This window comes from Larus michahellis, chromosome 6, assembly GCF_964199755.1.
Source record: "Larus michahellis chromosome 6, bLarMic1.1, whole genome shotgun sequence".
In the NCBI taxonomy this organism is placed as follows: Eukaryota; Metazoa; Chordata; class Aves; order Charadriiformes; family Laridae; genus Larus; species Larus michahellis.
The window spans coordinates 39,796,212-39,811,015 of NC_133901.1; the positions used below are offsets into that span (position 1 = coordinate 39,796,212).

A 14,804-nucleotide genomic window follows, 5' to 3' on the forward strand; every position below is an offset into this window, starting at 1 on the left:
GGGATCTTCCCCAGGAGGTACTAAAATGGATGCAGGGCCCAGCAAGGAGATCAAAAGCAAGAAATGGTACACGGAAGAACTTTCCCTGGCAGAACCCACAGATCCAGGACCACATTGTCTGTGCTACTATCGATCTATTTTGCACAAGCCATCTACACTGGAATTTCTTACTCAGAGCTGCTCCTACTCAACCGAATGTTCTTCTGGGTCAGGTAACAGTTAAAGCCTACAGAACGATCTGCTGATCCTTCAAGGTAAATATGCCCAACGAGAACTATGTTGTAAGAAGGTACAAAGCCTTCTAGTCATTGACAGCTGAGAACATGAAATTCATCAAGTCATTACAACCATGGGGCGTGCGTTGGTCTTGACGGGCTCAAAACCACAGTCTTCAGAATGCCACTTCTGCCATTTCCCGACCCAAACCGTACAGCCACTGCATCTCCGTCAGAGCCGTTGCCCCACCACCCAAGAAATGAGGCTGCTGTCAGACACTGGGTGCTATGATCTGAGGATGAAAGTAGCGCAACTTCTGGTCAAAAGGGATTTTATCTGGAACAGGAATACAGCCAGGACCGCTGCCAAAATGTTTGAGCATCTGACACAAGTGGATTTGACCCGTTTACGCTAGTTGTATTCCACTCTGCTCTCCATGGACCCATTGTCAGCATTAGTCGGAGATGGAGGAAAAGGAGGAAGGAGGAAAACCGATGGTGAAGCCCAACATGGAGCCTAAGATGATGACTTAATGTGCCAACTGTTGCTAAAAACAAGAAGACAGTAGGTGGATCTCCACTGCCCCCCTTCCCCAGAAGCCCACAGGCAGGGTCTGTAGAAAGTGCAATACAGCTGCTCTGGAGGGTTTCTGATTCACTGTCCCTCTTACTAAAGTATATCCACAGCCCTGAGACACAGATTGATGTGAAGAGCCAAAACGAAGTCAGTGTGACTACATGCAAAGACATTATATCACGAGCATGTCTATTATTTATAATGAAATTAAGCTGGCCAAGATAATTAATGCTATTAATATCTGCACAATGATGAGCACAGTATGACTAGATAAATAGGCAGAATTACTTCTTATCTGAAATATCCTCCCATTTGACTAGTAGGGTGAACCCAAATATAAACAGAGAGGATAAACAATTTGGTATGAAGTGTTACAGCTGTTTTTAATTATCTAATACCTATATATCAGGTGCTGAAGAGGCAGAAGTACTCGTGCTACAGTCTGGGGTGCTTTGACAACACGGGCCATGCTGCAGTTTGCTGGTAATATTTTAACGTGAAAAACAGCTTGGGGGAAGGGGGAATTGAGGCAAATTGAGACGTTTTCACACTGCAGATTCTTCCACAGAGCAAAAACATTCAGGCAAACTCTATAGTATCTGGCAGGATCCCGCAACTCAACACACCAGACTCCATCGCCTTTTACCATGCCTGTCTAATACGATAGTACAGACTCCAACTGAGCACAATAGGGCACAAAAAGAAGAGAAACAGTGACTTAAGGGCAGAGCTTCATCATGAACTTCAGCCTCTTTTATCGTCATCAACAGAAGGCACGACTTTAACTGAACTCCTAGGGAGGAGGAGGAGGTGGAATTTAATTTGCCTTCCTATGAGAAACTGAGAGCAGAACACTTCCACTTGACCTCTTTAACCTCCTAATCTCCCAGGACATTCACTGCATGCAACAATACAACGTAAATGGATCTATAGATTCACTGTATTTCCTAAAGAGTCGGTCTCAACAATGGGAGCGTTTTTCAGATACACATCCATCTAATTTATTGAAACAATGGATTCGGGAGGAGTTGGCCTAAAAATTCAGTCTATGCAAACCTGTTTAGCTCAAAAGTATCACAGTGACAAAGTTCTGCCTCAGATAAAAATCTACAAGTATTGCTCTAAGTAATTTTCCGTCTTTGCAATCTTACAGTTTCAAATTAAATCATCTTGAAAGGAGCCATTTGTGCTGCTTTTTTTTTTTGAAGAGAAAACCAAATTCCTATTTAAAACCACACAGACAACATAGAAAATAGGACGTAAATTACACTACAGAAACCCCATTTTAAAATATTTTAAGAAAAAAACACAAACCCGTAAATATCCAAAAGATTAAGCCTATAAACACAAATCAATGAACCAATTTTTGCTTGCAGTATGGGCGAAGCACTGCAGCACATACAGAAGACTCTGTAAAAGCACACACTCACTATTCAACAAACCCTGGAACATGCAGCTCAGCACTAAGTATTAAAGAAACAGCCCGTGGGGGGTTTTTTTTGTTTTTTTTTTTTTTTTTTAAGCTTTCATACTGAATTTCTGCCTTTATTTTTTTTTTCCTAATTAAAAAAAAGTTGAGATCTTAACATCAGGGTAACGTCGTTTGTGTGCGCTTCTTAGAAACCATTACTGAAGCGGCTCTTGTTTCATAGTCTGTTTATCTTCAAACTTATATTTAGAAGTACATTGTAACAGGGTGAGCTGCTCCCTGGTTTATTTTTAATTTGAAGATACTGTCACAAACTATGTTTGTGTGTCACAGAATGTGAAAACTAACACTAGATGCCAAGAAAGCTTAAGCACTACCAGTTACCAACAAGCTGATAGCATTAGGTTGTTAGGTGATTATAGTTGCTAGTAACTTTGAACACAGACACGATTTAAAGTGAAGAATAAAACTATTGAAAAAAATTACATTTATCTCCCCAAGAAAATAAGTTACATTCTAAATTTGAAACAGCATTTTGGGAAACAAAGGCAGGGCTGTACCTAAAAAAGGAGAGCATACTGAAAAGAGTATTATTAAGTGATTTACCTTGGCAACAGCTTTGCTTTCAGAATTATTGTTGGAATCCTTAATGCCATTTAATGAATCTCTTCTCTGTGGGCAAGGCTTCTTTTTGCGTGGTCTGCCTTTAAGATTTGGAGCTGAAAATTAATGGAGAACAATTTGAGCACATTGTCTTATACTAGATTCTTAACAGCTGAAAGCATAATAAATAATTCCACTACAATCAGTCACAGAAATGTACACATCTGTCTACAGTAAATGCTTATTACGAGATTCCCATCCTCCATGGGTTACATCTTGACACACTATACGTTTCTATACAATATCCCCCAAGGCTAATCTATTCGACTTTCACATAACTAATTAATATAAAGTCAAATACTTGTCTCCGAAGGACTCAGAGAGAAAGCACAAATATTTCTCCATGGTACAAAAAAGAACAAAATAGAATATTAATAAGTAACTTTGCATTAATCAGCCTGCTGCCTTTATTATTTCTAATCTTCAAGTAAGAGCACTAACTACTATTTCCAACTTTGGGGAACATCTGGTTTTGGAAACGTTCTGAAATATTGAAATTCCTTGCAGCTCCAAGAAATGTTTATATATCCTGTCATTCTTGTCAAAGTTCTTCTAAAAAAGTTAAAAAAAAATAAAAAATTACCCCCGAGTCCCGAAATGGATCAAAAAACCCCTTAACAACTAGTTCTGGAAGTTGACAAGTACTGAAATAAGTGATTGATTGTTTCATAAGGGTTACATACCACACATATATATTAACATGAATCACTTTCAGTTTTGTCCAATTCTTAAGATAAAACAGCCCTGAAATAACACAGTGACTAAATCCTAACCGTGCTGAGCCATACGTAGAATGGGATATGGATCATCATAAAAAATATCAGACTCATCTTTCAATAGTGGTCTTACAATATAAATTATGATCACATATAGAATGAAGCAGATGTTTGCTCATTATTACGTGTCCTGCCTGCTTTCAGATTTAAAAATCAGCCTCCGACTACTATGGCAACATTTAAAATGATAAACAATCATTAACTAATGACTGTACCGAAGAAGATAATTTCCTTTAAACCTTTAATTTCTAGGTAACCATTGTTTTCATTACTTAAAGGGATGATTAGAACAATGTCAGAAATCTAAACACCACAAACCTCTTGAGTGCCTTCTAATTGTTTCTAATCTTACATTTGTCACACAGTAAGCCAGTGGTTTCAGGACATTTTACATTTTAATTAGTTTGCAAACACAATAAAGGGTGATAATTTGATTTTATAGTTTGAGTAACAGTGTCATATTTGGTCTGTTCAGAGAAAAAGAAAAGCCGTGGGTTTAAAACCAAAAGTCCAAAAGACATATCCTTTCTCTTCCCCCAGCACTGGCACATGGCGCATATATAGATATGTGTGTGTATATATATATATATATAAAAATATATAAGCCTGTGCATATGTGGGTAAATCCGTATTTGTGTATACATAAAAATATGTTTATCTCCCTATAGAAATATCTCCATCTATCTCCAGTGAAGCACATTCTGCTTATTGAAAAGTACTGCAGAAAGCAATTCTGAAAATTGTCATCTGAGGCTAACATGCAAAATCAAACAAAGAGAGAAAGAAATTATTACCCATTCCAGTCGACAAACATCTGCCTGATTTATATCTGTACTCATGAATGCTACAGCATGTGACTGCACACTACGTCGCTGGGAGTCTCGACTTGGTGTGGATGTCAGTCTTACACAAAATGAACACTAAGAGTATTTGCTCCGTGCTTACAAATCCCCTCCCCCAACCGCTCCATTACTCATATAAACAGGGATGAGCGGCTCGGCGGGAGCGTGGGATGAGCTCCGAGGACTCCAGTGCCGGCTGCCAGCCCCAGCCACGCCGCCCTGCCTTATTTATAAACCCCGCTCAACTCTCCATCTCTGATCTCCTCCCCATCCTCACTGCTTTTTGCACACCACCTGGATGGGATGGAGAGACCCTGGACCACGGCTGGCCCCAGCAGTCGCACCTTCTGTAAAAAGGTACCGAAGAAAATAGAAATACTCCCGCAATTTACTACATGCGTTAAAGGGTCAGCCTTGGAATGAATGGAGAGAGACGTGGTTCATCTGGGATCAAATACACTTGCATATGAATTACCTTTTCTGTCTTTCCTTTTTTTTTTTTTTTTTTTAATAAATAAAGTAGTTCAAGGCCCAGTGTTTTCCAAACATACTTGTTATCCTGAGTTTTGGCACTGCATTTTGTATAACACTATAAAGCACTCCTAATGTTTTGCTAAAAGCTTTCAAAGCAAGAAGGCATTTGTTCCTAAATTCCAGGTATATTGAGCTTGCATATAAACACTGTTTGAATTGGAGCCTTCCACGGCAGAACTGGCACAAACCCACTCTGAAATGGGGTATTTGCATTCTCCCCGTGGCTCAGGAGCCGCAGCCGGGAAGGTCTGTCTGCAGCACACACCAGGACTGTCCCACACGCCCCCGCTGTACGAGGTTAAATCACTTTAAATCCGATTCCAGATCAGATGCACAATTAACAAGAAAACAGCGATAGGAATTAACAGCAGAAGAGAAGGCCCTCGCCTCTACTATCTACTCTGTAACAGAAAACATTTTCAATAGTTCCAGTCACACTTGAATCAAAGCCATTAACATTTGCTCCCCTAAATCATTATAAATAAATGCATTATTCCAAGATTATTTATATTTCAGCTATAACCATTTTGTTCTCTTGAGCTAGGAAATATGACTAGGACCGAAGGGATGATCTACAAGTCACATACTTGTTTTAATTTTTTTCATTTATGACATATTCATGAGCATACTGCAGATTTCTTGAATTTGTTATTCATAATTATTTTAAAGCAATTTTACACACATGTTGTGGCTTAGTCCCAGTCAGCTTTCCTGATGACACTGGATGTCCAGTATGTACTGTACAGCTACTGAATATCCCCTGTTTTTTTCTGCTTTCTGGTAGAGAAGGACTTCTGGCATGACTACCTGAGGATATCTGAAACAATTCAATTTCTTCACATTTGTGCATATGGCTTTCCAATTCATTTTCTGAAAGCATCTGTGGCAGTGAGACCTGATAACTTGTACATTCTCAGAAGGTGAGAACATAAGCAAAGCAAATTAAAGTATAAAATTGAATAAATAAGTACAGAAAAAAAGTTTGCATTTATTTGCCACCTCTTTAGTGTAAGTGCCTGAAACAGGAGCATGAGAGATGCAGCATACCACCAGTTTAAATACTTGCTTCCCGTGCATTTGACAACACGCTTGCTTCTGCCAATTGGTGGTTTTTTTCCCTTCCTTCCTTTCTTTTGCTTCCTGATATATCTGACAGAGGGGAAAACTCAGCCACTGAAATGTCCACTGGGACCCCTGATGGGCTACTGGGAACTTTTTTTGCTGGGAACTTTTTTTTTTACTTGTGTGTGACCGAAAGGATGAATACTAGCACAGTCTAGGTGCTGTGTACGCTCAAGGTTTGGGATGCAAACCAGAACACCCCCATGCCTGCCATCAGCAGGTGACAACTGCCCAAACCTCCCAGTTCAGACCTCCAGAAGCAAAAGGGCGTTCATCCACTTGAAGCCCACGCAAGCCTGCACCTTGCTGACTCAACGAGCTGCTTCTTGAGATTACAGCTCATCCCAAGTTTGCTAGTCATCACAAAGGGCAAGTTCATTTAGGAAATGGCAATGCACAAGAAATTATCTTCCCTGCAAAATCTGTAGGTGCAACAGCAATCTAGAGCCCGGCAGGGAAAGCCACTTCACCTGCTGAGCCCTGGCAAACACTTCAGGTATGCCCAGGTAAAACACAGCCAGCTGCAGAAGGCACACAGTATGAGTTACTATTCCCCATGTTTGGAGAGCTGGAGGAGCACAAGGGCACGCTTCCCACCTTGGGCTGGTTACCTTTCCCACACACGTCATCATTGTGCCTGCTACCCTTACCCACCAGCAGGGGTTCAGAGGGACCGTTTCAGCTCTCCTTGGATACCAGTTTTATCTCAGCATGTTGCTTCCTTGTTTCCCAGAGCAGCAGATCCAGCTGGTGCCATTTAAAGAAACCTATCCCTTGGAGACCACCAACCCGGCTGGCCTGGCAAGGCAACCACCACCACCTGCAACGCTGCCTACCACTGCAGAGGATGCCGAGCCTGTTAGAACAGGGGGTTTCACGAGGAATCAAGCAAGAACCCAAGATGAACGAAGATCTACTTCAAGTGCAAGCATTTGTAACCGTAAAGAACAAAAGGTGTGATTATTAGTGGTGTGGACTTTGTTTTTCAGCTGACTGCTACTTGATCGTAAAAGTCTTGTGCTCCCAATTAAGTGAGAGTGTGTGAAATGGATATGTCATGAATATCAACAGTTACACAAGCCATGATGACAACCATATCTTAACAACTCTTCCCATTCTGGAATACGTCTTATTGCCATCTCGGTTGTGAATTCTCAGGGAAAAGAAAATTATTTATAGGAATCTGTCCAGAGACAGGCATGTTTTCTTCCCCTCCGTGTTTGAAAGGGTCCCTGGGTGTTGTCTGGAAATAGGTAGTCACCATAAATCACACAGAGATTGCTGCTTGCCGTTCGACATGAGGGATCGGTATTTCTCGGAAGACCAAGAAATGTTAACTTGTGATTGAGCGGGACACAAGGAGACTGGGCAGGAGAAAAGAGAAAAGGAAACAGCTTGTGCCTGTGCCAGTGGAGTGAGAGGGGGAGCCAGGGAGCCGGAGAGGTGGGAGGTGTCCCCCCAGCCTGTTCCTCCTGCGCCACAGGGCGGGAGAGGTCTTGTTTGGCATCACACACTTCCCACCCCTGCCTGAGCCACTGCTGGCTGCCCCATGCTGTGCCAGTCTCCGGCATTCTATGGCAGTAGGGTGCAGGAGGAGGCAGCCACAGTCCTCCTGACAAGCTGGTCCATCCCCTGCACATGGCTCCCTGGGGCAAGAGGGCAGGAGTAATGCCCTCAGCTTTTTCAGCTTGGGTAAGGGAAACAACTTCTGCTGGCCACAGCCATGCTGAGCTCCTTCCCAGCGTCCCTCAGGCCATCTCAAAACTCCTTCCCTACCTGCAGGTGAGCAAAAGGAGGAGGACGCAGCCATGGTCTTCGTGAGTAGCGAGTGAAAGGGAAGGTGAGGTGCAGAAGCTGCCACTGCCACCTCCTCTGTGCAAATCCTCACTCACATGCACACCTGCCTTCAAAAAAACCAATTAGACCCCGATAGAACGTAACTGCCCCCTGTAATCTGAAATTAAGACTTAATCACTCTTTTCTTCTTCGTAGATGGAAACTTGAATCTTGCCTCCTCCTCCCCAAACCATAGCTAAGCTCTGCAGTGCCGAAACACCAGCAATGCCCTACATGTCTTTATTACAAACCGCCACACCTGAGAGGTTAAATGCAAACCCTGCGTGATGCATCGCACAGAGTTAGATTATCTGTAGATGCAGATTGGCAAATCTTTGCTGACTAAAATGTACCCCAAGAAGAAGCTGACTTGGTGATCCCAAAGACTGTTCTTGTGAGCTGCCTACAGACCACCATAATCAAACAAGGACAATACAGAGGCACCTGCAGCAGAGAATTAAAGACGAGGTATCGAAGATAACCTCAGCAGGCTCTAATGCACAAGCAAGACAGCCACATGGAAAAGAGAGGAGCTCAGGGTTAATGCTACTCAGACCAGCTAGATGGCTCCTCAAAGGTAGAGGTCCCCTCTGTTCATGAAGCCACGAAAAAGCATCATTGCTTAAAAAGTTCATCTTCCCCTCCAGCAGTCTCATCAACCCATGCAAGCATCAGGATATTGCAGGTGATTGGGAGAGAGACAGACAGTGAGGAAGGAGACGGCTATACTGCTCACCCACTCAGAAAATTCATAAGGTTGTAGCCACTGCTCTCCTGCCACTACCATCCTCAGATGCTCAACTTTCAGGGACACTGTCTGCTCAGCAGGACACGGGAAACAGAAGCATCTCCAAGCCTTGCTGCCTAGTACAACTCCCAGCTCTGGGTTCAACCCAAGGATGGCAGGATCTACCCTGAGGAAAAAGAAGTACCCAAGAACTGGAGCTGCTGAGGTCAGCCACGATTAAACACCACATGCAGTGGAAAAGTGTAGGTTGCCACAAGAAGACAGCACCACCACCACCACCTTCTTTACCTGCATCCCCAGGAAGGGGAAGTGATTGCTGGACTTCCATCTCCCTGTTATGAAGTCAGCCTCACTCGGACCACGTCCATGCTGAGGATGCAATGCACTGTGTACGCATGGTCACCCCTAGATGCACAACTAAGTCACGAGACAACGGCTGTGGTTTTGGGGTACCTGACTTTAGTGGGTTAGTTACACTAGAATCATCTCTTTTTACAGGAGTCTGATTATCACTGAAAGTCCAATGACTTCAACCCTCCCTCCATAACACCATTCTCATATTTTGGCTGATGTAAAAGATGTGTTGTTATAGGGAGGGTGTTAAAAAAAATAGTGGCCTTCACACAGCTGAGGTCAAGCTCTGTTGGCACTTTGTCAAAATCAGTGGTGAAGCCAAGAGTTTTTAATGAGCCTGGAATGCATTACCTCATTTGTCATACCTGGATCACTTACTCATGCTGAGTCCAAAATAACCTTGGACCTTGCTGGCTGCTCAACAAACCATGTAAGTAAACAGTACTGTACTCATGCCTAAAACATGTACCTTTTTCTTGCTCACTCCACATTACTTACTCTAGAGAACATCTAAGCAATTGTAATGCCTATCATCAAAGTTCTTGCCACTTCCAGGCCTCCCCGATCTGCATAACTATTTCCCGATACGACTTTTGATTCTGGCTTGCTGGTATCCAGTTTCTCAGAAACACTTCAAAAGTGGGAGAAAAAAAGGAAAAATTAAAAGGAAAGGGAAGGGTGGCCGTGGCCATTGCCGTATTTCGCTGAGGGATGTACAGGGATAGCTGCTCGGCATTGCTGACGCACTTACAACTTACACCGCCAACCAGATTCTGGCTGCCTGTTTTTTTTGTGACCGTGTTTCTGTCCTGTGGAAAGATGAAGGAAAGAACAGCAGCGTTTTCGGCCAACTGCAAGAGTATAGCAACACAAAAAACACACTGAGCTTGTGAAAACGTCCACGGCCACCAGCAAAGAAGGGCCAGTCGAAGATCTGGGTTTACATTTAGGGTGAGCTAAAGAGTCAGGTGAGCTCAAAACATGAGAGATGGGAGTGCACCAGAGGGAGGTAATCACAAAGCTGTGATTAAGATTGAGCACTGGAAGGTGCAAGAAGTTAATAAACAGGTATGTTACTGTGGTGCTGGGTTCAGAAGAGAAGCGTCCTCGCATGAAGGAAGCTGCAGCACACCTGCTAAATGTATCAACAGTCTCTCCCTGTAGGACACCTTGCACAACATCTCCTCACAGAATCCTTTTGCTCCATGCCAGTCCCCCATACGTCTTCCAGTCTTCACACACACGCACAAAAGCTGCGATACCAGAATGCTTGGCCCTAAGCTGCGAAACCATCAGTAGATACAGAACAGACCAGGAGACTTTCCCTCTCAGGCAGGTGGAAACGGCAGGATGTGTCAGATCACAGAGCTATTCACGATTCAGGTGCCAAACAGAAGCTGGAGGTGGCATGCGGAGGTGCCTGGCCATCAAAGTCAAGGTGAGAAGAATGGTCCCAGATCTCCAGAAAATCCATGAACCGACCATGCCTGCTGGCAGGTGGCAAATAGCTGGTTGCTGAGGACACCCCTAAAGCAGCCTGGCAAAAGTTAGCTCTTGGCTGAAAAATATGCTTACATGTTGCACCTTTTAAAATGTAATGAATAGAAAGTTAACAGTTTTAATGGTTTTAACACTTACCCCTCTAGGGGGCTTCTGGCATTCTGTAATATCTGAAAGTTAAGAAAAGCATATTGCTATATTTAAGCATGGTCTCAACAACTGTTCAAAGGTTAGTTAATCTCACACACTGTTCTGGAGCCCCAGCTGCTTCCCTGATTTCCTCATCGCCTCCATTTCTTTGTTTTCTCTCCTTCACCTCCTTCCCTTTTTTGCATCCTGAATTCACGATCTTACATTTCATTTATTTTCCTTTCACCCCTGAAAGTTCTTTAAAAGCTTGTGCCTCCTGGAAATAAGGTCTGAGTAGGAGGGTCTGGGGCATTGATCGCCCTGGCACACTGAGCAGAGCTGGTGAAGAGAAGCAAGTTGCAACCAATCTAGCATTGCATCGAATGGTCAGGAATTGAAGTGGCTGGAAAATACAGCAGAAGATCGGACTACGCTAAAAAACCCAGACCTTTGTTTGGAAACAACAGTATCAACTGAATTTGGGGAAACTCTCTACAGCATCCTAAGTACGCCTACGGAAGACAGTGATGAGCACCTAGCAACAACCAAAGCTCTCATTGAGCTCTGGAGGTCACGCAGCCTCTCCACAAACACGCACCTCTTGCCTACTCAAGCTGCACCTAAACTGATTTGAATATTAAAACTATTTTCACTAGACTTTTTTCTAAATGCAAAGCCTTGTTTATTCCTTTCTTTATAACCGAATGTGCCAGACCCGACCTGGAGACTCCAGGAGTACAGCAGCGAACAACCTTGCAGGGAACACTAAGGATCCACACTGCTTTCTAACCCACAGGGAGAAAGAGAGGACTTGTGTAGCCATTTCTCAAAGTTTTGTTTTGGAAATGAGATATCCCATGCTCCATGTGGGGAAAATCAATTTGCTACCTCTCTAAAGAAAACATTCCTCATTTGGAAATAAGTGAAACAGACACTTCCTTGTGTGGATTAATGTGGAGACATATGACTTGCTGCAGACTGTTGTTTTGACCCCCCTCCTGACCAGACAATCTCTGAAAAAAGCAAAAAGGTGGTATTTTTCACGGATTACAGTTCAGACTAGCATTGCTTTTAATAGAAAAGTTAGAGGCACTGCAAATACCAGGTTGGTCAATTATGCCAAAAATTGAATGTTTTTCATTTCCATGGAAGAGAGGAACAAGATTCAGGACAAGGCTTGGAGTCTTGTTTTCTTCTTTTTAGTGTGGTTGGAAGTTAAGACTTTTGCTTGATATGGGCTTCTTTATGTCCTGCTGACTAATCTGTGTTTTAAAAACAATGAAGAATTTTTAATTTTTTTTTTAGCAAAATCTATACATGTGTTAGAAATTAAAGTGCGGTAAATTGAAAAGGGAAGCTGAAGACTTCAGAGAAAAATCTATGCCTGACAAATATGTGACATTCAAGTAGACCTTAAAGCAAATTAAAATAATAATAACAAAAAAAGTGCAGTGTAGGCCTATTACTGGCTACAGATGACAGGATTGTTATTAATGATTCAAAAAGAGGCAGAGGTGTTTGGTAAATATTTGTTCCGTATTTGCAAAGAAGCCAGATGATATGCTTGCAAAAGAACATAATTAAAGCCAGTCAATTGACTTGGTTTTACAGAAACCAGATCTTAAAACAACAGAAAAGAAAAACAAACAAAGCACCTTATTTTATACTTTGAAACTGTAAGCTTGGTTAGAGAAACTAGCTACACGCGTGGAACTTACCTGAATTTCAGTAAGACAGCTCATTTAATACTAGATAACACTTTGATTAAAAAACAGCACTACATAATTTTATTCAGGCATATATTAAATGGATTAAGAACTGGCTAAATGGTAAGAGCTAAAAGCAGGCATCAGCGGGGAATTTCTAGCAAATGAAAATATTTCTGGTGGGATTCCACAGGGGTTGCTCTTAGCCTTGCTAGTATTCAACATTTTTTTCAGTGAAGTATAAGGTCCCTGACAGTAACATTCACACTGACACAAGGACTTGTACGACGCTAACACCGAGTCACACAAATGAGTGATCAGAAGGAAAGATGGACCACGCAAACACAATGCTCTTCAGAACAGCTCCAGCATGAGACCCGTGAGCAAGGACTACAGGTCCCACTGACCAAGCCAAGGGTGGCACTTCACAGGTCACCCCCCACTGGGAATTCCACACCCGCCAGTCGGAAGACGCTGTGGCCAAAGAGAGCTCTGCCTTCAAGGAGGAGGTCTGAATAACTCAAGCTTTGCTGGGTTTGAGCAGAAACGACTGCGAAGTGACTTCACCAGGTAATGAGTGCCTCAAAGGTGAGAAAAAGCTGGTGCTCAGAAGCGAGGAGGCATAACCAGGCACGCCTAGGCACTGCAGCACACATGTGTGATCTCTTGCCATTATATGGGGACATGCCTATGATCAGCTTTCAGAAGACCTTTCAGGAAAAGCCTGAGCCAGCCACAAGCTGGTGTGCACAGCACAGGGAGAAACGCGTGCAATTTGAGGGTCTTTGTCAAGACACGGGCGCCGAGCGTCCTGGCCCAGCCCCGTCAAGGGCCGGGCGCAGGCTGCTGCCGGGGGATCCTGGCCGCTGCGGGCGGCTGCAGCAGCCTGGCTGCCTGCACCGAGGCGGCGTCCAGCTGTCTGGCTGTGGTCCTTGCTCAAACAGCTGTTTCCCTTCTCCTTCAGAAAAAAGGTGGTGAACTGGATGAAAGCATTTGCCGGTAATTTTGGCCGATGAGCCACTGCTTGGGGTTCATACCAGACTAGATGACTCAGTGGTTCTTCTGGTGAGAAACTGCACGAGTGCAGGATCAAATACAGTGAAGTACTGTGCTGTTGCAGGACAAGGAACATGAAGAGCTGTAGCCTTGATTCAGCAAAGTACATGCCTAACTCGTAAAGACCTGGAGCATGCAAAGACCTCTGATGACCTCACTGGGGCTATTCACATCTTTGAGGCTGAGCCTGTGTGAAGCGTGGAACACGACCAAGCCAGCATGATTCTCTCTGTCACTAACGGGAAAGAAGCGTTCAAGCCCGGCACAAAGAAACCATCGTTATCTCATCATGAAACAGCACGTGCTCGGGCAGCTTCACAGGATCAGACGTGGGTTCATCAAGTTTGCCTTTCCCTCAGAAACCTGCAGTCAGTCTCCAGCCTCCAAGCCCTCCGCCCCCAAAAGGTCACCTCCTGGGAAGCTGCACCCGGCGGACAGGGGCTTCACTTTCTGTAGGAGGGTCACAGCAATGACCAAGAAATGCACGTCTGACTTTTCAGAATAGTCTGGGTTAAAAAAAAAAAGAAAAAAAGACTAAAGAAAAAAAAAAGCAAAGAGTGAGCAGGCACAAACGCATTATGCAAGACAAAAGTGGCGCAACCACGGCTGTGAGAGGTGAAAATGCAGAGGGAACCCCAGCAAGTCAGCCCGTCTCATCAAAACTCAGCATAGCACCCAAGGCAGGCTCCCCGTTAGAGGGCTCCAGAAAACAAAAAAGGCAAATAAAAAGCACACAGCAAATCTGAGGGCAGCTTTCCCAGCAATATTTCCTTTTCTCTCCAGTAAAAGCCAGCGTTTGTGAAATTGCTGTCTAGCGGAGTCAGCAGTACCCAATGGAGACGTGACCTACATACCTCGGAAACACAATGGATACGTAGCCGGTTGTATCCATGTAGACAGGCAGATGAGATGGGCTAATTGACTGGTAAAGGATGGACACGGTGCACGAACCTTAACAAGCAGAAATTCATGCAAGAAGCATAAAACGCATGGTTTCCTGAGACCTTGCTTTTGGGAATGACAACAGCAGGTAGGAAGCTATGATCACTCAGTTGTGCACGTGAAAATAACAAATACCTTATTTAAATCTCGTGCATTTCTGATTTGTAACTGATTACCTAAGAAAGAAAATTTTTTTTTTTTGGTGTAAGAATATTACAATTTTCTTTTTTTTTTTTCCTCCGCACTTGATCATTGCACTGCAAAGCAATCAAAGTTTGTTAGGCATGATCAACCTGCATGAAGACATGAGTAAAGTGACGTGCAGAACCTAGGGAGTAAGCTCCCGCTGCGATGCCTACGCCCAGCAGCCACCAC

At 43.5% G+C, this 14,804-nt stretch overlaps 1 protein-coding gene across 8 annotated transcripts in view; it reads right to left on the minus strand.

Moving 5' to 3' along the window:
• ARID5B (AT-rich interaction domain 5B) overlaps positions 1 to 14,804 on the minus strand; it is a 119,145-nt gene that overhangs the window by 33,971 nt on the left and 70,370 nt on the right. For 6 of the 8 annotated variants that reach the window (XM_074590220.1, XM_074590218.1, XM_074590222.1 and 3 more), the window contains one exon: positions 2,828 to 2,940. In XM_074590220.1, the coding sequence (XP_074446321.1) occupies positions 2,828 to 2,940 (113 nt within the window). Of the gene's footprint in view, positions 1 to 2,827; positions 2,941 to 4,454; positions 4,708 to 14,804 lie in introns of those variants that run through there. The other 2 variants (XM_074590224.1, XM_074590223.1) reach the window with 1 other exon arrangement.